General features: G+C 42.5%; 1 protein-coding gene across 6 annotated transcripts in view; it reads left to right on the forward strand.

Annotated features, from left to right (window-relative positions):
- The window catches only part of LOC105207373 (mitochondrial fission regulator 2), a 48708-nt gene that overhangs the window by 10971 nt on the left and 17761 nt on the right, over nt 1–19976 (forward strand). For 3 of the 6 annotated variants that reach the window (XM_039454562.1, XM_039454568.1, XM_039454544.1), the window contains 3 exons: nt 5391–5572; nt 5660–5784; nt 5861–6107. In XM_039454562.1, coding sequence (XP_039310496.1) covers nt 5391–5572; nt 5660–5784; nt 5861–6107 — 554 coding nt within the window. Of the gene's footprint in view, nt 1–5390; nt 5573–5659; nt 5785–5860; nt 6108–6415; nt 6463–19976 lie in introns of all 6 variants that reach the window. The other 3 variants (XM_039454573.1, XM_039454551.1, XM_039454558.1) reach the window with 2 other exon arrangements.

A 19976-nucleotide genomic window follows, 5' to 3' on the forward strand; every position in this document is an offset into this window, starting at 1 on the left:
AAATCCTCCCTACAGATCCTTTTTCCTAATCCCCATACCATATTAGCTGCCAATCTTCCTTTTCTCCTTAATTCCTTTATATGATAATCATAATCTCCTCTCTTATTAAAATTGAAACCAAGATATTTGAATGTTTGCACCTTCTCGATTTCTTTCTTTCCTCATTCCCATTTCCTTTTCTTTTCTCTTCCATCTTTATTGAACACCATCATTTTTGATTTATCTGTATTCAGTTTTAAATTCCTCTCTTTTAAAAACTCTCCTAAAGTTCCCATCATGTCACCCATAGCCTCCCTATTTTTCGCTAGTAATACTAAATTGTCCGCATACGCCAACATCCGTACTCTATCTTTCCCTAGCTTCAGTCCACCTATTCCTCTTTTCTCGAACCATTCATCCAAATCCGCAATATACAAATTAAAAAGCGTCGGACTCAGAACACACCCCTGCCTTACACCTTTCTTTGTCTTGAACTCTTCCGATAATCCTTCCTTCGTCCTAATTGCTGCTCTTGTGACTCTATAAATTTCCTTCAACCTCTCTATTAGTCCTCCATTGATGTTTTTCTTCTCCAAAGTTTCCCATAGTTTTTTTCTGTTCACATTGTCAAAAGCCGAGCTCAGATCGGCGAAAAAGGCATACACCTTTTTCCCTTTTTCCCCTGCTTTTCTCTCTCTCTGGATCAGATGACTGAGAACAAAAATATTGTCCGTGGTCCTTCTACCTTTCCTAAAGCCACTTTGGCTCTCAGGCACTAAGGTCCCACGCTCAATCTCCTCCTCCAGTCTTTTCCTCAGAACTTCCGCGTAAATTTTATACGCCGTACATAGCAACGATATCTCTCTATAATTCTCCATTTTCTCAGTGTCTCCTTTCTTATATATTGTTGCTATGACACTTTTCTTTCAGTCCTTCGGAATTCTGCTGCCTTTCCATATACACCTCAGCAAATCCGCTAACCTTCTCTTCACTTTTCCTCGTCCATATTTCCATGCCTCCATTGGAATTCCGTCGAAACCTGCTACCTTTCCTTTCTTCAATCTTTTTACTGCTCTCTCTATCTCCTCTATCTTCAGTCCCTGTTCTGCTTGTTCCATCTCCTCCAACTTCCTCACCTCGCTTTCCCTCTCCTCTTCAACTTCTTCTCATCCGAGCAATTCTTTGAAATGCTCCTTCTAGCTGTCCTTACTTATCGTGTTTTCCATCCAGTTGCTCTTCCCTCTCTTCTTATTGATCACCTTCCACACTTCAGCCTCATTTTTCAATTTCTTGAGTTCCTTTTCTTCTCTCTCCTTCCATTTCTTCTTCCTCTCCTCTGTATGCTCCTTAAATCTCCTTCTCTCTTCCAAGAATCTTTCTCTACTCGATTTCCCTAATCTCCAGCCTTTGTATAGTCTGTGAACTGTCCTTTTCTTCCTCGTGTAGCTCCTATCCCACCATTCCTTGTATCCTAGTTTCCTCTTTCTTCTTCTTCTTCTTACTCTTATCATTGCATTTTTTACCAAATCTTTTAACGCCTTCCATTTTTCTTCTATTGTGCTTTCATTTATCTCCTCTACGTCTTCTCCTTCTGTCTTTTCCTTATATAAAACTATGTCCTCCTTCCATCTGTAGCTCCATTCTTCTTCTCTCCTCTCTTCTCTTCCTTCATCTCTTTTCCTCTGTCTTTCAGTATTTCCAACACCAGAGGCATGTGATCCGAGTCCGGCCGCCCTACAACCTTAAAACTATTTACAATTTTCATACAATAATCGTTCGCAATTACATAATTAATCGTAGAGCTGCCCTTTTTTCCTATATAAGTGTATTCGCCTTTCCTATTTCCTATCATTGTCCCATTCATAATATGCCCACCTATTTCCCCCACTAAATCTACTAGTTTTCTGTCCCTGCTGTTAATTACCTTATCTTTACTTTTCCTTACGACATTCCATCCTTCTTCGCCATTACCTCCTTCTAAATCAATTCTTGCGTTAAAATCCCCTCCTACCACTATATACTCCTCTTTATTCTCTTCTACCACTTTTTCTATTATCCTTTTTATCGTCTCCCAATTTCTTGTGACATAAACTGCTACTATTATATAATCTTTCTTACCTTCTTCCCCCTTGATTTTTATTACAATTACCCCATCCTCCTCCTCCCATTCTAAATTTAATTTATCTTTTTTCCAGTCTTTCCTTATCCCTACAATAAATCCCCTTATTGCTCTACCTTTCTTTTTTACCCTTTTTGCGTAACTACATATCCACCTGTGCGTCGTCGGTAACTTTCCTTTTTTCTCTTACCCCTTTTCTTCTACCCAAGTTTCAATTAAACAGACATACTCCATGTCCCCTACAAATTTCCAAAATTCCATATCTTGCCTCCATATTCCTGCTATGTTCCAAAACATAAATCTTTTGATTTCCCTTTTATTCCTCTCTGCTTTCCCCCCTTCCTCTTCTTGGCTTACTCGAAATTTGTACTATTTTCCCTCTCCCATTCCCTCCCCCCTTCCTCTCTCGCTACCCTCCTATCTTTATCTATCTCTTCCTCTATCTCACCCCAGCTTCTCCAAATATTTCCTATTTTGACTCTCCCCGTTCCTACCTTCAACTCCACCCCCTTCCCTCTTTGCTCCCTTTTCCATTTATGTATTCTCTCCTGTATCTTTCTCTCTTCCCACGATAAATCATTTTCTATATATATCTTTCCTCCTCTTAACTTACTCTTATTTGCCATAATTTCCCACTTTTTATCCTCCCCCTTTGCTATTACTATTGCCTTGTTAATTCTACACATCTTTATCTTACACTCTATTCCTAGTTCTTTCTCTATAAACTTTTCCACCCATGTTACCTTGTTCCCCTCCACCTCCTTTATCTTATCTTCTAAACCTTTAATTACGAAGTTATTCCGCCTTTCCTCTCTCTCCTTCTCCGTCACCCATTTCCTTACTTTACTAACCTCTCTTTTGCTTAGCCTACTACATTCGCTTCCCCGCGTCCTTCAGCTTCCTCCGCTCCTAGAACTTCCCTCCTTCCCTTCCTCGCTCCTCGAACCGTTCAACTCCCCCTCATTCATCGACTCCTTTATATTTGCCGTCTGTCTCTCTACGCTATCTAATCTTTCCTTCATACTCTTAAACCTTTCTTCCCATTCCCTTTCTCTAACTCTAGCTTTTTCCACCGACTCACGTAATTTCTTCACCTCTTCCTTTAATTCTTTAACCTCTCTTAGCCATACTCCTTTAAATTCTTTCCAATCGCTCTTCGCCTCCTCTGCCCCCGTCATCTTAAACGTAACCTTCTTACCGCTCACGTTATCCTCCGTCACTAACTTTCTCTATCTTAAGTCCTTACTCCCTACCTTACCGGCCTCATTTCCAGCTCCCGCCTTTCCCGTTGCCATAACCTCAACTCTGAGCCTTCCTACAATTCGCTGTATCTCCTCTAAACTATACTTCTCCACTCTCCCTCCAATTTCCCTTCCTCCTTCTATTCACCTCTCCACGTACTCACTCCCCTACTTTCCCCCTCACGCTTATTCTACTAATTACTCTATGCTAAATTACACGCTCACGCTTCTCCGTCCATTCACTCATGCGCCCTCTAACCAAGTCCAAAATAAAATTATAAAGTTGGATAAAAATTCTTATTTTTTATAAACGAATAGAAAATTTCGAGGAAATGTGAAATAAATTGTATGAGATATTCTAAGAAAATATTAAATGCTGTGTATGATAAAATATGAAACAATACATATTTGAAAAAAAAAGATCTGATAAGTGAGGGATAAAAACTCATATTTTTTAATTCTTTTTTATGAGAAAGTGATCATTCTATGAATAAATATAATATATTATTTGAGAAATTATGAGATATTTTTAAATAAATTATAAGATTTTGTTGAAAAATTATCAGAAAATTTTTTATCAGAGTTACGCTTGTACGCGTGGTCATATATTACATCGTGAGGGCAGTGTGTTACGTTTTTGTACGCACGGCAGGATTATCACGTTACCCTCATGCCGTGAGGGTAACGTGAACCTCATAACACTGTTATCTAAGCTATATAATACATATATTATAATTATACAGGGTGCGAGAAAAATTCCGGGACGGCGAAATATCTCGAAAACTAAGCATTTTAGGAAAAAGTGTTTCAGACAAAAGTTGTAGGGTTTAAAAAGATCTATTTACTGATCTTATCAGTTTGACCTTGGATGGCGTCGCCAAGGTCAGATCGAAATTACATTAACTTTTTTAAATGGAACACCTAACTTTTTATTGCATATTCTTGTAGCTTATCTCGAGACCTTTCCAAAACATTACAAGAAAGTTTATTTTTGTTGAGTACTTTCCGAGTTGTGAGGCTTGAAAGCTACAGTGTACTGTAGTGTGGGTCCAGCCAATTAAGGCAAGTGTGGCGTGTGTCCGCCCAGTTAAGGCAAGTGTGGCGTGTGTCCGGCCAGTTAAGGCAAGTGTGGCGTGTGTCCGGCCAGTTAAGGCAAGAGTGGCTGGACCCACACTACAGTACACTGTAGCTTTCAAGCTTCACAATTCGGAAAGTACTCAACGAAAATAAACTTTCTTGTAATGTTTTGGAAAGGTCTCGAGATAAGCTACAAGAATATGCAATAAAAAGTTAGGTGTTCCATTTAAAAAAGTTAATGTAATTTCGATCTGACCTTGGCGACGCCATCCAAGGTCAAACTGATAAGATCAGTAAATAGATCTTTTTAAACCCTACAACTTTTGTCTGAAACACTTTTTCCTAAAATGCTTAGTTTTCGAGATATTTCGCCGTCCCGGAACTTTTCTCGCACCCTGTATAATACGATAAAGTGTGATTTTTTTATATGCTCTTATGTCTCTATCACGCGTGATTGCACTATGCGATCTTTTATGCATACATGCGTATCCCCATCACATTGTGAGGGCACTGTGATGCACTTCTGCACACACAGCGTGATTACGCCGTAAGAATAACGTGATCTCACGAAATATTATCTGAGGACTTGAAATATGTCGTGTAACGTGGAAGTGCCTTTTAAAACGTTTCCATGATTGGCTGTAAGAGCGTAGCCGTAGAAATAAATAGAAATTTGTGGGTAAATTGAACCCGAGGAAAGGACGCTGAAAATTTTTTGGGTTGCCACCCAAAAACTACTATCTACGAATAAACGCATTTATCTTACGAAATACGAGTAAACAATTTTTTGTACGTACTTTATGCAACATATGTCACAATATGCAACATATTGTTCTAAACTGAGTTCTAATCAACCGGATAACATAAAAAATAAGGAGGATGGATTATAAGTCCCGTCGGATTTACCCTATCTTGAAAAATTGTTTGATTATATTAAAAATTATTTATTATAAAAATTAATTTTCTTTTCTCAGATGGGCGATATTAAATATTATGGAAAAAGGAGAAGCATTATAAGAAGGATTGGGTCTTTTTTACCATTAAAGCCTCTGCCAAAAATATATGTCAGTGTGACACCATTACATTTAATGACAAATTCGATGATAAATGAGGAAACCAGTAGAAATTATGTCGATACGAATGGATATCCTATAAGGTCAGTTTTTTATTCTGTCAAATTATAATTAGACATGTATATATTTATTCAATGTTACTTTTAAAATTGATGACGATATTTTGGCAGCAGGCCTGATCTGTTGGAGCCAATTAGTTTTGGATCTGAAGTACGATTACTCGCATTAGAGCAAGAATTACAAGAACTTAGGGAACAAATTTCAACAATTGTGAAAAATAATAAACTGTCCAAATGTATGAAAGATATATTTTGTTATATTCGAGAAGACCACTATAAGATAAGATTTAAAGATTTATGTTTGCTTTGTAGATGCATCTGTTACATCTCTGCCCAATGGAGCAGATGACTTAAAGTCAGTGCCACCGCCACCTCCACCTCTACCGCCATTTCCACTTCCCCTTCCACTTTTGCCACCTACAACACCGCATATCGCAAGAAGGGCTAGTTTACAAGATCACAAAATTGAGGATCGTAAGAAGATTTCATTGAGTGGACAAAAATTGACGGGTGATACATTGAAAGACATCGATAACGTAAAATTGAGACCAGTGGCAAGGTATTTAAGATTAATGAGCATGCACAACTTGAAATTTTTATCTTTTATTATAGATTAATTATATTACGTATAGAATTTGTATTAAACATAAATTGAATCTTTTATATATCATTCTTTAAATTAGAAGAAGCAGTAGGACGAAAAGTTTTTTTCATGGATTAAAGAGTTATGAATTTTGATTAGCTATCGACTTATCGTTAATTGAATCGACTTAAAGGTTATTTGCACTAAAAATTCCAAATATGTAGATTGAATTATATTTTATTTATTAACAAAAACATTTAAAAAAGAATATTTTTGACGTACAGGTATCCCAGACTTACTGTGAACATTTGTTAATAAGAGATTTCTATTGGTAATATTTTTCAGTCTATATTTGAATGTGATTACGTATAAAAAATTATTTTGTTTGCATGTAATGCTAGGAAACATGCATAATTTTTTATTTACGAAACCATATAGCACAAAAAGATTGCAGAAACGTTGCAGAAATATTTTATTGAAACATTACAATATTGCAAAACGTAAAATGTTGCTGTAAAGTTACTGTAATATTGCAGTAATAATAAAATGTCCAATTTTAGAAATGTTGCAATATAATATTGCAGCAATATTATAATAAAATAGAGAAATTAAAAAGTTCTAGATATTCTAGTATCTTTAGTATCCTAGATTCCATGATACTATTGTACACTGACAAGAGGAGTTCTCGAGATCTGCCTCATCGATTTAATAAAATTTTATGGGTGTGTAGTATTCACTCACACCTTTACAGTAATAAAGCCGTTTGTTGCGAAAGTTAGGCATTCTCGAGAAAATGATGATTAAATATTTCCAGCATCTATTAGTACCGTTACAGAAGAACGATTGTCGCATAAGCGGCGTGGCGTGGGGTGTTGGGATGTCGACTGGTATGCTTGGGGTTCCAGGTTCGATCCCCGCGGATAAGAATTTTTTTTTAAATTTAAATCTTATATTTTTTAATTGTTATACATAATTGTTAAACTGCTTTTAATTATTTAATATAAAATGTTATTTTAAAACAGTCAAAGAATTTAAAAATGCTCTTTTATTATTAATTAAATTAAAATTTCTCATAAACACAAAAAAATATATTTGCAATAAAAATTTACAATGACTGTTTTAAGAACGTCAAAATAAATGTTTCAAATCGTTATACCTACAACGATCTCCGAGTAAAACGGTTTTGTTAGTCTTTTTTTGTCTCATCCTTACGATGCTCGTTTGTTTACGAAACTCCTTGCTTAAAATCAACAATAACCACAGTTACAATAACACAGTCGTTCTTCAGGTTAGACGAATGTGCATTTGCAAGAGATATTTGCTTATGTATTGACTATATGAATATTCCGGGACCGTCAACGAGCGCTTTAAATGAAGAAGAGCAACAAAATTTTTATAGTAAATTGCTCTTAAAAAGTGTTATAAAAGTGAGCGAGAAGTTGTTTGTTAAGAACAATTACATTCTAGAAAAGTCTGTAAAAGAACTTTCAACAAAAGAGGTAATAGTTATGGGCCACGAAATATACAATTGCATTGTTGATATGATAGATGACATGATTATCGTTAAGGATAAAGAACTAGTGCTTCCACATGAAGAAAATATTGATAACAACTTTATGGATTATGCAACAATATGTCCGTTGCCAGAAAAGTTATTATCAACATTATCATCATCATCATCATCACCATCACCATCACCATCACCATCACCATCACCATCACCATCACCATCACCATCACCATCACCATCACCATCACCATCACCATCACCATCACCATCACCATCACCATCACCATCACCATCACCATCACCATCACCATCACCATCACCATCACCATCACCATCACCATCACCATCACCATCACCATCACCATCACCATCACCATCACCATCACCATCACCATCACCATCACCATCACCATCACCATCACCATCACCATCACCATCACCATCACCATCACCATCACCATCACCATCACCATCACCATCACCATCACCATCACCATCACCATCACCATCACCATCACCATCACCATCACCATCACCATCACCATCACCATCACCATCACCATCACCATCACCATCACCATCACCATCACCATCACCATCACCATCACCATCACCATCACCATCACCATCACCATCACCATCACCATCACCATCACCATCACCATCACCATCACCATCACCATCACCATCACCATCACCATCACCATCACCATCACCATCACCATCACCATCACCATCACCATCACCATCACCATCACCATCACCATCACCATCACCATCACCATCACCATCACCATCACCATCACCATCACCATCACCATCACCATCACCATCACCATCACCATCACCATCACCATCACCATCACCATCACCATCACCATCACCATCACCATCACCATCACCATCACCATCACCATCACCATCACCATCACCATCACCATCACCATCACCATCACCATCACCATCACCATCACCATCACCATCACCATCACCATCACCATCACCATCACCATCACCATCACCATCACCATCACCATCACCATCACCATCACCATCACCATCACCATCACCATCACCATCACCATCACCATCACCATCACCATCACCATCACCATCACCATCACCATCACCATCACCATCACCATCACCATCACCATCACCATCACCATCACCATCACCATCACCATCACCATCACCATCACCATCACCATCACCATCACCATCACCATCACCATCACCATCACCATCACCATCACCATCACCATCACCATCACCATCACCATCACCATCACCATCACCATCACCATCACCATCACCATCACCATCACCATCACCATCACCATCACCATCACCATCACCATCACCATCACCATCACCATCACCATCACCATCACCATCACCATCACCATCACCATCACCATCACCATCACCATCACCATCACCATCACCATCACCATCACCATCACCATCACCATCACCATCACCATCACCATCACCATCACCATCACCATCACCATCACCATCACCATCACCATCACCATCACCATCACCATCACCATCACCATCACCATCACCATCACCATCACCATCACCATCACCATCACCATCACCATCACCATCACCATCACCATCACCATCACCATCACCATCACCATCACCATCACCATCACCATCACCATCACCATCACCATCACCATCACCATCACCATCACCATCACCATCACCATCACCATCACCATCACCATCACCATCACCATCACCATCACCATCACCATCACCATCACCATCACCATCACCATCACCATCACCATCACCATCACCATCACCATCACCATCACCATCACCATCACCATCACCATCACCATCACCATCACCATCACCATCACCATCACCATCACCATCACCATCACCATCACCATCACCATCACCATCACCATCACCATCACCATCACCATCACCATCACCATCACCATCACCATCACCATCACCATCACCATCACCATCACCATCACCATCACCATCACCATCACCATCACCATCACCATCACCATCACCATCACCATCACCATCACCATCACCATCACCATCACCATCACCATCACCATCACCATCACCATCACCATCACCATCACCATCACCATCACCATCACCATCACCATCACCATCACCATCACCATCACCATCACCATCACCATCACCATCACCATCACCATCACCATCACCATCACCATCACCATCACCATCACCATCACCATCACCATCACCATCACCATCACCATCACCATCACCATCACCATCACCATCACCATCACCATCACCATCACCATCACCATCACCATCACCATCACCATCACCATCACCATCACCATCACCATCACCATCACCATCACCATCACCATCACCATCACCATCACCATCACCATCACCATCACCATCACCATCACCATCACCATCACCATCACCATCACCATCACCATCACCATCACCATCACCATCACCATCACCATCACCATCACCATCACCATCACCATCACCATCACCATCACCATCACCATCACCATCACCATCACCATCACCATCACCATCACCATCACCATCACCATCACCATCACCATCACCATCACCATCACCATCACCATCACCATCACCATCACCATCACCATCACCATCACCATCACCATCACCATCACCATCACCATCACCATCACCATCACCATCACCATCACCATCACCATCACCATCACCATCACCATCACCATCACCATCACCATCACCATCACCATCACCATCACCATCACCATCACCATCACCATCACCATCACCATCACCATCACCATCACCATCACCATCACCATCACCATCACCATCACCATCACCATCACCATCACCATCACCATCACCATCACCATCACCATCACCATCACCATCACCATCACCATCACCATCACCATCACCATCACCATCACCATCACCATCACCATCACCATCACCATCACCATCACCATCACCATCACCATCACCATCACCATCACCATCACCATCACCATCACCATCACCATCACCATCACCATCACCATCACCATCACCATCACCATCACCATCACCATCACCATCACCATCACCATCACCATCACCATCACCATCACCATCACCATCACCATCACCATCACCATCACCATCACCATCACCATCACCATCACCATCACCATCACCATCACCATCACCATCACCATCACCATCACCATCACCATCACCATCACCATCACCATCACCATCACCATCACCATCACCATCACCATCACCATCACCATCACCATCACCATCACCATCACCATCACCATCACCATCACCATCACCATCACCATCACCATCACCATCACCATCACCATCACCATCACCATCACCATCACCATCACCATCACCATCACCATCACCATCACCATCACCATCACCATCACCATCACCATCACCATCACCATCACCATCACCATCACCATCACCATCACCATCACCATCACCATCACCATCACCATCACCATCACCATCACCATCACCATCACCATCACCATCACCATCACCATCACCATCACCATCACCATCACCATCACCATCACCATCACCATCACCATCACCATCACCATCACCATCACCATCACCATCACCATCACCATCACCATCACCATCACCATCACCATCACCATCACCATCACCATCACCATCACCATCACCATCACCATCACCATCACCATCACCATCACCATCACCATCACCATCACCATCACCATCACCATCACCATCACCATCACCATCACCATCACCATCACCATCACCATCACCATCACCATCACCATCACCATCACCATCACCATCACCATCACCATCACCATCACCATCACCATCACCATCACCATCACCATCACCATCACCATCACCATCACCATCACCATCACCATCACCATCACCATCACCATCACCATCACCATCACCATCACCATCACCATCACCATCACCATCACCATCACCATCACCATCACCATCACCATCACCATCACCATCACCATCACCATCACCATCACCATCACCATCACCATCACCATCACCATCACCATCACCATCACCATCACCATCACCATCACCATCACCATCACCATCACCATCACCATCACCATCACCATCACCATCACCATCACCATCACCATCACCATCACCATCACCATCACCATCACCATCACCATCACCATCACCATCACCATCACCATCACCATCACCATCACCATCACCATCACCATCACCATCACCATCACCATCACCATCACCATCACCATCACCATCACCATCACCATCACCATCACCATCACCATCACCATCACCATCACCATCACCATCACCATCACCATCACCATCACCATCACCATCACCATCACCATCACCATCACCATCACCATCACCATCACCATCACCATCACCATCACCATCACCATCACCATCACCATCACCATCACCATCACCATCACCATCACCATCACCATCACCATCACCATCACCATCACCATCACCATCACCATCACCATCACCATCACCATCACCATCACCATCACCATCACCATCACCATCACCATCACCATCACCATCACCATCACCATCACCATCACCATCACCATCACCATCACCATCACCATCACCATCACCATCACCATCACCATCACCATCACCATCACCATCACCATCACCATCACCATCACCATCACCATCACCATCACCATCACCATCACCATCACCATCACCATCACCATCACCATCACCATCACCATCACCATCACCATCACCATCACCATCACCATCACCATCACCATCACCATCACCATCACCATCACCATCACCATCACCATCACCATCACCATCACCATCACCATCACCATCACCATCACCATCACCATCACCATCACCATCACCATCACCATCACCATCACCATCACCATCACCATCACCATCACCATCACCATCACCATCACCATCACCATCACCATCACCATCACCATCACCATCACCATCACCATCACCATCACCATCACCATCACCATCACCATCACCATCACCATCACCATCACCATCACCATCACCATCACCATCACCATCACCATCACCATCACCATCACCATCACCATCACCATCACCATCACCATCACCATCACCATCACCATCACCATCACCATCACCATCACCATCACCATCACCATCACCATCACCATCACCATCACCATCACCATCACCATCACCATCACCATCACCATCACCATCACCATCACCATCACCATCACCATCACCATCACCATCACCATCACCATCACCATCACCATCACCATCACCATCACCATCACCATCACCATCACCATCACCATCACCATCACCATCACCATCACCATCACCATCACCATCACCATCACCATCACCATCACCATCACCATCACCATCACCATCACCATCACCATCACCATCACCATCACCATCACCATCACCATCACCATCACCATCACCATCACCATCACCATCACCATCACCATCACCATCACCATCACCATCACCATCACCATCACCATCACCATCACCATCACCATCACCATCACCATCACCATCACCATCACCATCACCATCACCATCACCATCACCATCACCATCACCATCACCATCACCATCACCATCACCATCACCATCACCATCACCATCACCATCACCATCACCATCACCATCACCATCACCATCACCATCACCATCACCATCACCATCACCATCACCATCACCATCACCATCACCATCACCATCACCATCACCATCACCATCACCATCACCATCACCATCACCATCACCATCACCATCACCATCACCATCACCATCACCATCACCATCACCATCACCATCACCATCACCATCACCATCACCATCACCATCACCATCACCATCACCATCACCATCACCATCACCATCACCATCACCATCACCATCACCATCACCATCACCATCACCATCACCATCACCATCACCATCACCATCACCATCACCATCACCATCACCATCACCATCACCATCACCATCACCATCACCATCACCATCACCATCACCATCACCATCACCATCACCATCACCATCACCATCACCATCACCATCACCATCACCATCACCATCACCATCACCATCACCATCACCATCACCATCACCATCACCATCACCATCACCATCACCATCACCATCACCATCACCATCACCATCACCATCACCATCACCATCACCATCACCATCACCATCACCATCACCATCACCATCACCATCACCATCACCATCACCATCACCATCACCATCACCATCACCATCACCATCACCATCACCATCACCATCACCATCACCATCACCATCACCATCACCATCACCATCACCATCACCATCACCATCACCATCACCATCACCATCACCATCACCATCACCATCACCATCACCATCACCATCACCATCACCATCACCATCACCATCACCATCACCATCACCATCACCATCACCATCACCATCACCATCACCATCACCATCACCATCACCATCACCATCACCATCACCATCACCATCACCATCACCATCACCATCACCATCACCATCACCATCACCATCACCATCACCATCACCATCACCATCACCATCACCATCACCATCACCATCACCATCACCATCACCATCACCATCACCATCACCATCACCATCACCATCACCATCACCATCACCATCACCATCACCATCACCATCACCATCACCATCACCATCACCATCACCATCACCATCACCATCACCATCACCATCACCATCACCATCACCATCACCATCACCATCACCATCACCATCACCATCACCATCACCATCACCATCACCATCACCATCACCATCACCATCACCATCACCATCACCATCACCATCACCATCACCATCACCATCACCATCACCATCACCATCACCATCACCATCACCATCACCATCACCATCACCATCACCATCACCATCACCATCACCATCACCATCACCATCACCATCACCATCACCATCACCATCACCATCACCATCACCATCACCATCACCATCACCATCACCATCACCATCACCATCACCATCACCATCACCATCACCATCACCATCACCATCACCATCACCATCACCATCACCATCACCATCACCATCACCATCACCATCACCATCACCATCACCATCACCATCACCATCACCATCACCATCACCATCACCATCACCATCACCATCACCATCACCATCACCATCACCATCACCATCACCATCACCATCACCATCACCATCACCATCACCATCACCATCACCATCACCATCACCATCACCATCACCATCACCATCACCATCACCATCACCATCACCATCACCATCACCATCACCATCACCATCACCATCACCATCACCATCACCATCACCATCACCATCACCATCACCATCACCATCACCATCACCATCACCATCACCATCACCATCACCATCACCATCACCATCACCATCACCATCACCATCACCATCACCATCACCATCACCATCACCATCACCATCACCATCACCATCACCATCACCATCACCATCACCATCACCATCACCATCACCATCACCATCACCATCACCATCACCATCACCATCACCATCACCATCACCATCACCATCACCATCACCATCACCATCACCATCACCATCACCATCACCATCACCATCACCATCACCATCACCATCACCATCACCATCACCATCACCATCACCATCACCATCACCATCACCATCACCATCACCATCACCATCACCATCACCATCACCATCACCATCACCATCACCATCACCATCACCATCACCATCACCATCACCATCACCATCACCATCACCATCACCATCACCATCACCATCACCATCACCATCACCATCACCATCACCATCACCATCACCATCACCATCACCATCACCATCACCATCACCATCACCATCACCATCACCATCACCATCACCATCACCATCACCATCACCATCACCATCACCATCACCATCACCATCACCATCACCATCACCATCACCATCACCATCACCATCACCATCACCATCACCATCACCATCACCATCACCATCACCATCACCATCACCATCACCATCACCATCACCATCACCATCACCATCACCATCACCATCACCATCACCATCACCATCACCATCACCATCACCATCACCATCACCATCACCATCACCATCACCATCACCATCACCATCACCATCACCATCACCATCACCATCACCATCACCATCACCATCACCATCACCATCACCATCACCATCACCATCACCATCACCATCACCATCACCATCACCATCACCATCACCATCACCATCACCATCACCATCACCATCACCATCACCATCACCATCACCATCACCATCACCATCACCATCACCATCACCATCACCATCACCATCACCATCACCATCACCATCACCATCACCATCACCATCACCATCACCATCACCATCACCATCACCATCACCATCACCATCACCATCACCATCACCATCACCATCACCATCACCATCATCATCATCATCATCATCATCATCATCATCATCATCATCATCATCATCATCATCATCATCATCATCATCATCACCATCCATCATCATCATCATTATCATTGTGGGGTATTTCTGATGAAACACCATGCTTTTGTTGGCTGGTTTTAAACTGCTTTATTCACTGGTTACAAACACATTGCTGATTCAATGGATGGCCAAAGAAAACGGTGTTATTATTCGACGGTTGACCGCAGAAACGCACGCAATATGCACACATGTTGCTATCTCAACGGTTGCCCGAAGAAGAAAAAAGGAACCTCGAAGTGCTCCCGTACGTGCTATCATAATGCACCGCTGCTAATTTGATGCGTAACCGCTACATTAACTTTGATAGTCTTATTGTGCCATCTTTGGGCTTACAATTAGACTTAATTGATAAGCACTGTCTCCTTATGAGTAATTGATACGTGTTGACGCATTACAATAGCTGACCTGATACGTGCTGACATCTTATGATATTTGGTCCACGCTTACAATACTATACATTCCGCCCCCCTTGAAAGAACATCTTCCAATGGAAGAAAATACAAGACAACGGAATAACAAGTACACATTGAATACGGTATACCAACCGAACTGCATGCTATAATTTCCGCTGATCTTATGCTTAATGACAATATTGCTTGTAACGATTATATGATAAAATGCTAAACTACTGTTAATGCTATACTAGCTGATTGATAAGCTTAAGTGTAAATAATCTGATAAAATGCTGAACTCATGTTATGCTAACTGATTGATAAACTCAAGTGTAAATAATGCAAATCAGTAAAAAGAGTGAATACAATAAAATGTTACTTCTTTACTCCTTATAAGGAAGGTCACATATTTTCTTTACGACTCACTTGTAGGTTTTTGATTGTGTTCGTATTGTTACCACTCTAGCGATACCGTCTTGACCTGGATGTATCTTTTCTACACGTCCCATTTTCCATTGAAGGGGTAGTAGGTTTTCTTCAATTACAAGGACTAAGTCCCCGATTTTAACTGCATTTCCACTTTCTGTCTATGTGGTTCTGGTTTGAAGTTGCTGTAGATACTCTTTTTACCATCTTTGCAAAAAGTGTTGGCGTAACTTCTGAATATGCTGCCATTTTGATAGATGATTATCCTTAATGTCTAAATAATTCCACTCGGGTGGCATGTACATCCATATGGTTAGATCCAATAAGGAAATGCGCTGGTGTGAGTGGAAGTAGATCGCTTGGATCTGTTGACAAGGCCGTCAGTGGTCTGCTGTTTAGTATGCCTTCAATCTCAATTAAAAGTGTATAATATTCTTCAAAAGTATAAAGCAAGTTTTTCATGGTAATCTGAATGTGTCTCTTTGCGCTTTTTACTGCGGCTTTCTATAGATCACCAAAATGTGGCGATCTAGGAGGTATGAAATGCCACTGTATGTGTCGTGAGGCATTTCTGTTGAAATGCATTGTTCCTCTTTTTTTGAGGAATTCATAAACTTCTTTTGATTCATTTGCTGTTCCCACTAGATTGGTGCCATTATCTGAGAAAATGTGTGCGCATGTTCCTCTTTTGCAAAATTGTTTAAATGCTGCCATAAATGCTTCTGTAGACAAGTTGCTTACCAATTCGAGATGAACTGTTTTTGTTTTAAAACATGAATAATGCTATGTACTTTGCTGGTTGGTATGTTACCTCTTCTCTTGCTTTCTCGAATGGACCAGCGTAATCCACAAATTGCAAACGGTCTGGTGATTGTCACCCTGGATTCTGGTAGATCTGCCATCCTCAATGTTTGGCTGATATCTAAAACACGATATGCATTTTCTCACTACCTTTCTTGCTTCTCTTCTCTCTGAAATGGGCCAAAAACGTGTTCTGATAGGTGCTAATAGATGTTGAGGACCACAATGCTGTAACTTGATGTGCTCTTGTCTTAGTATAATCTCTGTGATATGATATCTTGTTGACAAGACGATCGGATGTTTCTGCCCGTATGGGAGGTGAGTATGTTTCAATCTGCCTCCTACTCTGATTATTCCTGCTTCGTCAATGAATGGATTAAGAGCAGCCAATAGACTGTTGGCTTGGACTTTTTCTTTTTGCTACAAGTCTCGTAGCTCCCGCGGGAAGCTTTCTGATTGAACCATACGGCTAATGGCTAGTTTTGTTTTATCGAGCTTCTCTGATGTCAGAGGTGCGAATCTGCGTTGCCCTAGCAAGTTACCTTTAACTCGCAAATAATATGCTATGATTCTTTTGAATTTGCTGAATGATGAATATCTTTGAAGAAGATCTTGCTGAACTACCGAAGCCGTAAGCACTACCTTTTCGCGCATTCCTACAATGCTTGTTGGTAGTTTGATGTGTTTTAGGCTAGTGATCCTTGTACGGAAGCCATGATGGACCATGCCACCACAACTTATTTGCTATCAACTCTTCAACTGTTGTATCTCTTGATAAGATATTTGCTGGATTTTGTGCCGAAGGCACATGTAACCATTTGGTTTTAGGCACTAAATTGTGTATCTTTGTAATTCTGTTGGCGTAGTGTGTAGCCTGTGTGGTGCAGTATCAATTCAACAAAGAACTATGGTTGAGTCACTCCAGAGGTGGATGTCTTTGATAGGATGCTTTATAGCGCCGACCATTGCTGCTATTAGTCGGGCTAGTAAGAGAGCTGCGCACAGCTCTAGTTTCGGTAATGATATAATTTTCAAAGGTGCAATTTTTGCTTTAGAACATACAAGAAATAATTTCTGTTGTCCTTGCTTTGTTTCTAATACGCAGTAAATACAAGCTCCGTACGCCTTTTCTGAGGCGTCCCCAAAACCATGAATGATGATTGTTCTTTTGCTACGTGGGTTGAAGTTCCTTGGTATCCTGATTTGACTAAGCATGGTAAGCGAGTTGTAATAGTTATTCCATTTGTCACTGAATGCTTCTGGTACTTTGTTGTCTCAGCCTATGTTTAATTTCCAAAGATCTTGCATAGTCATTTTTGCATTGATGAGTACCGGCCCGATTAACCCTAACGGGTCGTAAATCTTTGCAATCTGTGATAAAACGCTACGTTTGGTAGTTTTACTGCTCTCGGTCAAGTTCACTGAATATTGCAAGGTGTCTTCGCGTGAGTCCCAAAGAAGTCCTAGCGTCTTCAGAGGTTCTTCAGCATCTAAGACTAATAAACTGTCTTCTTTTTTATCTTGTGAAAGATCTTGTAAGATTTGTTGATTGTTTGCTCTCCACTGTCTGAGTTGAAAGCCTGCTGCTGTTAGTAATTCTGATAATTTTTTTTCTTAAATTGATTGTTTTAACGTACGAGTGCCTGTCAATACGTCATCTATATAAAAATCGTTGCGTAATACTTCTGCTGCTGTCTTCTGCTTGTCTGTTTCTGGTTGCGTTGCTAAATGTCTCAGACAACGCATTGCTAAATAAGGTGCACAGTTAATGCCATACGTTACTGTGTTTAGCGTATAAGCCAATGCCTGTTCTGAAGAATCATATCTCCAGATGATTCTTTGAAGATCTCTATCTTCTTCTGCTACCCAGATTTGTCGGAACATAATCTTGATGACATCATGTGATGATCTGCTGTCATTACATATTGATGTGCTCTGAATCTGATCATGATTTCCCATAAATCTTTTTGTAGATTAGGTTCACTTAAAAGCTTATTTAATGATAAGCCTGTTGATGTTTTCGCTGAATCGTCG

The sequence above is a fragment of the Solenopsis invicta genome, chromosome 1 (genome assembly GCF_016802725.1).
Source record: "Solenopsis invicta isolate M01_SB chromosome 1, UNIL_Sinv_3.0, whole genome shotgun sequence".
Lineage (NCBI taxonomy): Eukaryota > Metazoa > Arthropoda > Insecta > Hymenoptera > Formicidae > Solenopsis > Solenopsis invicta.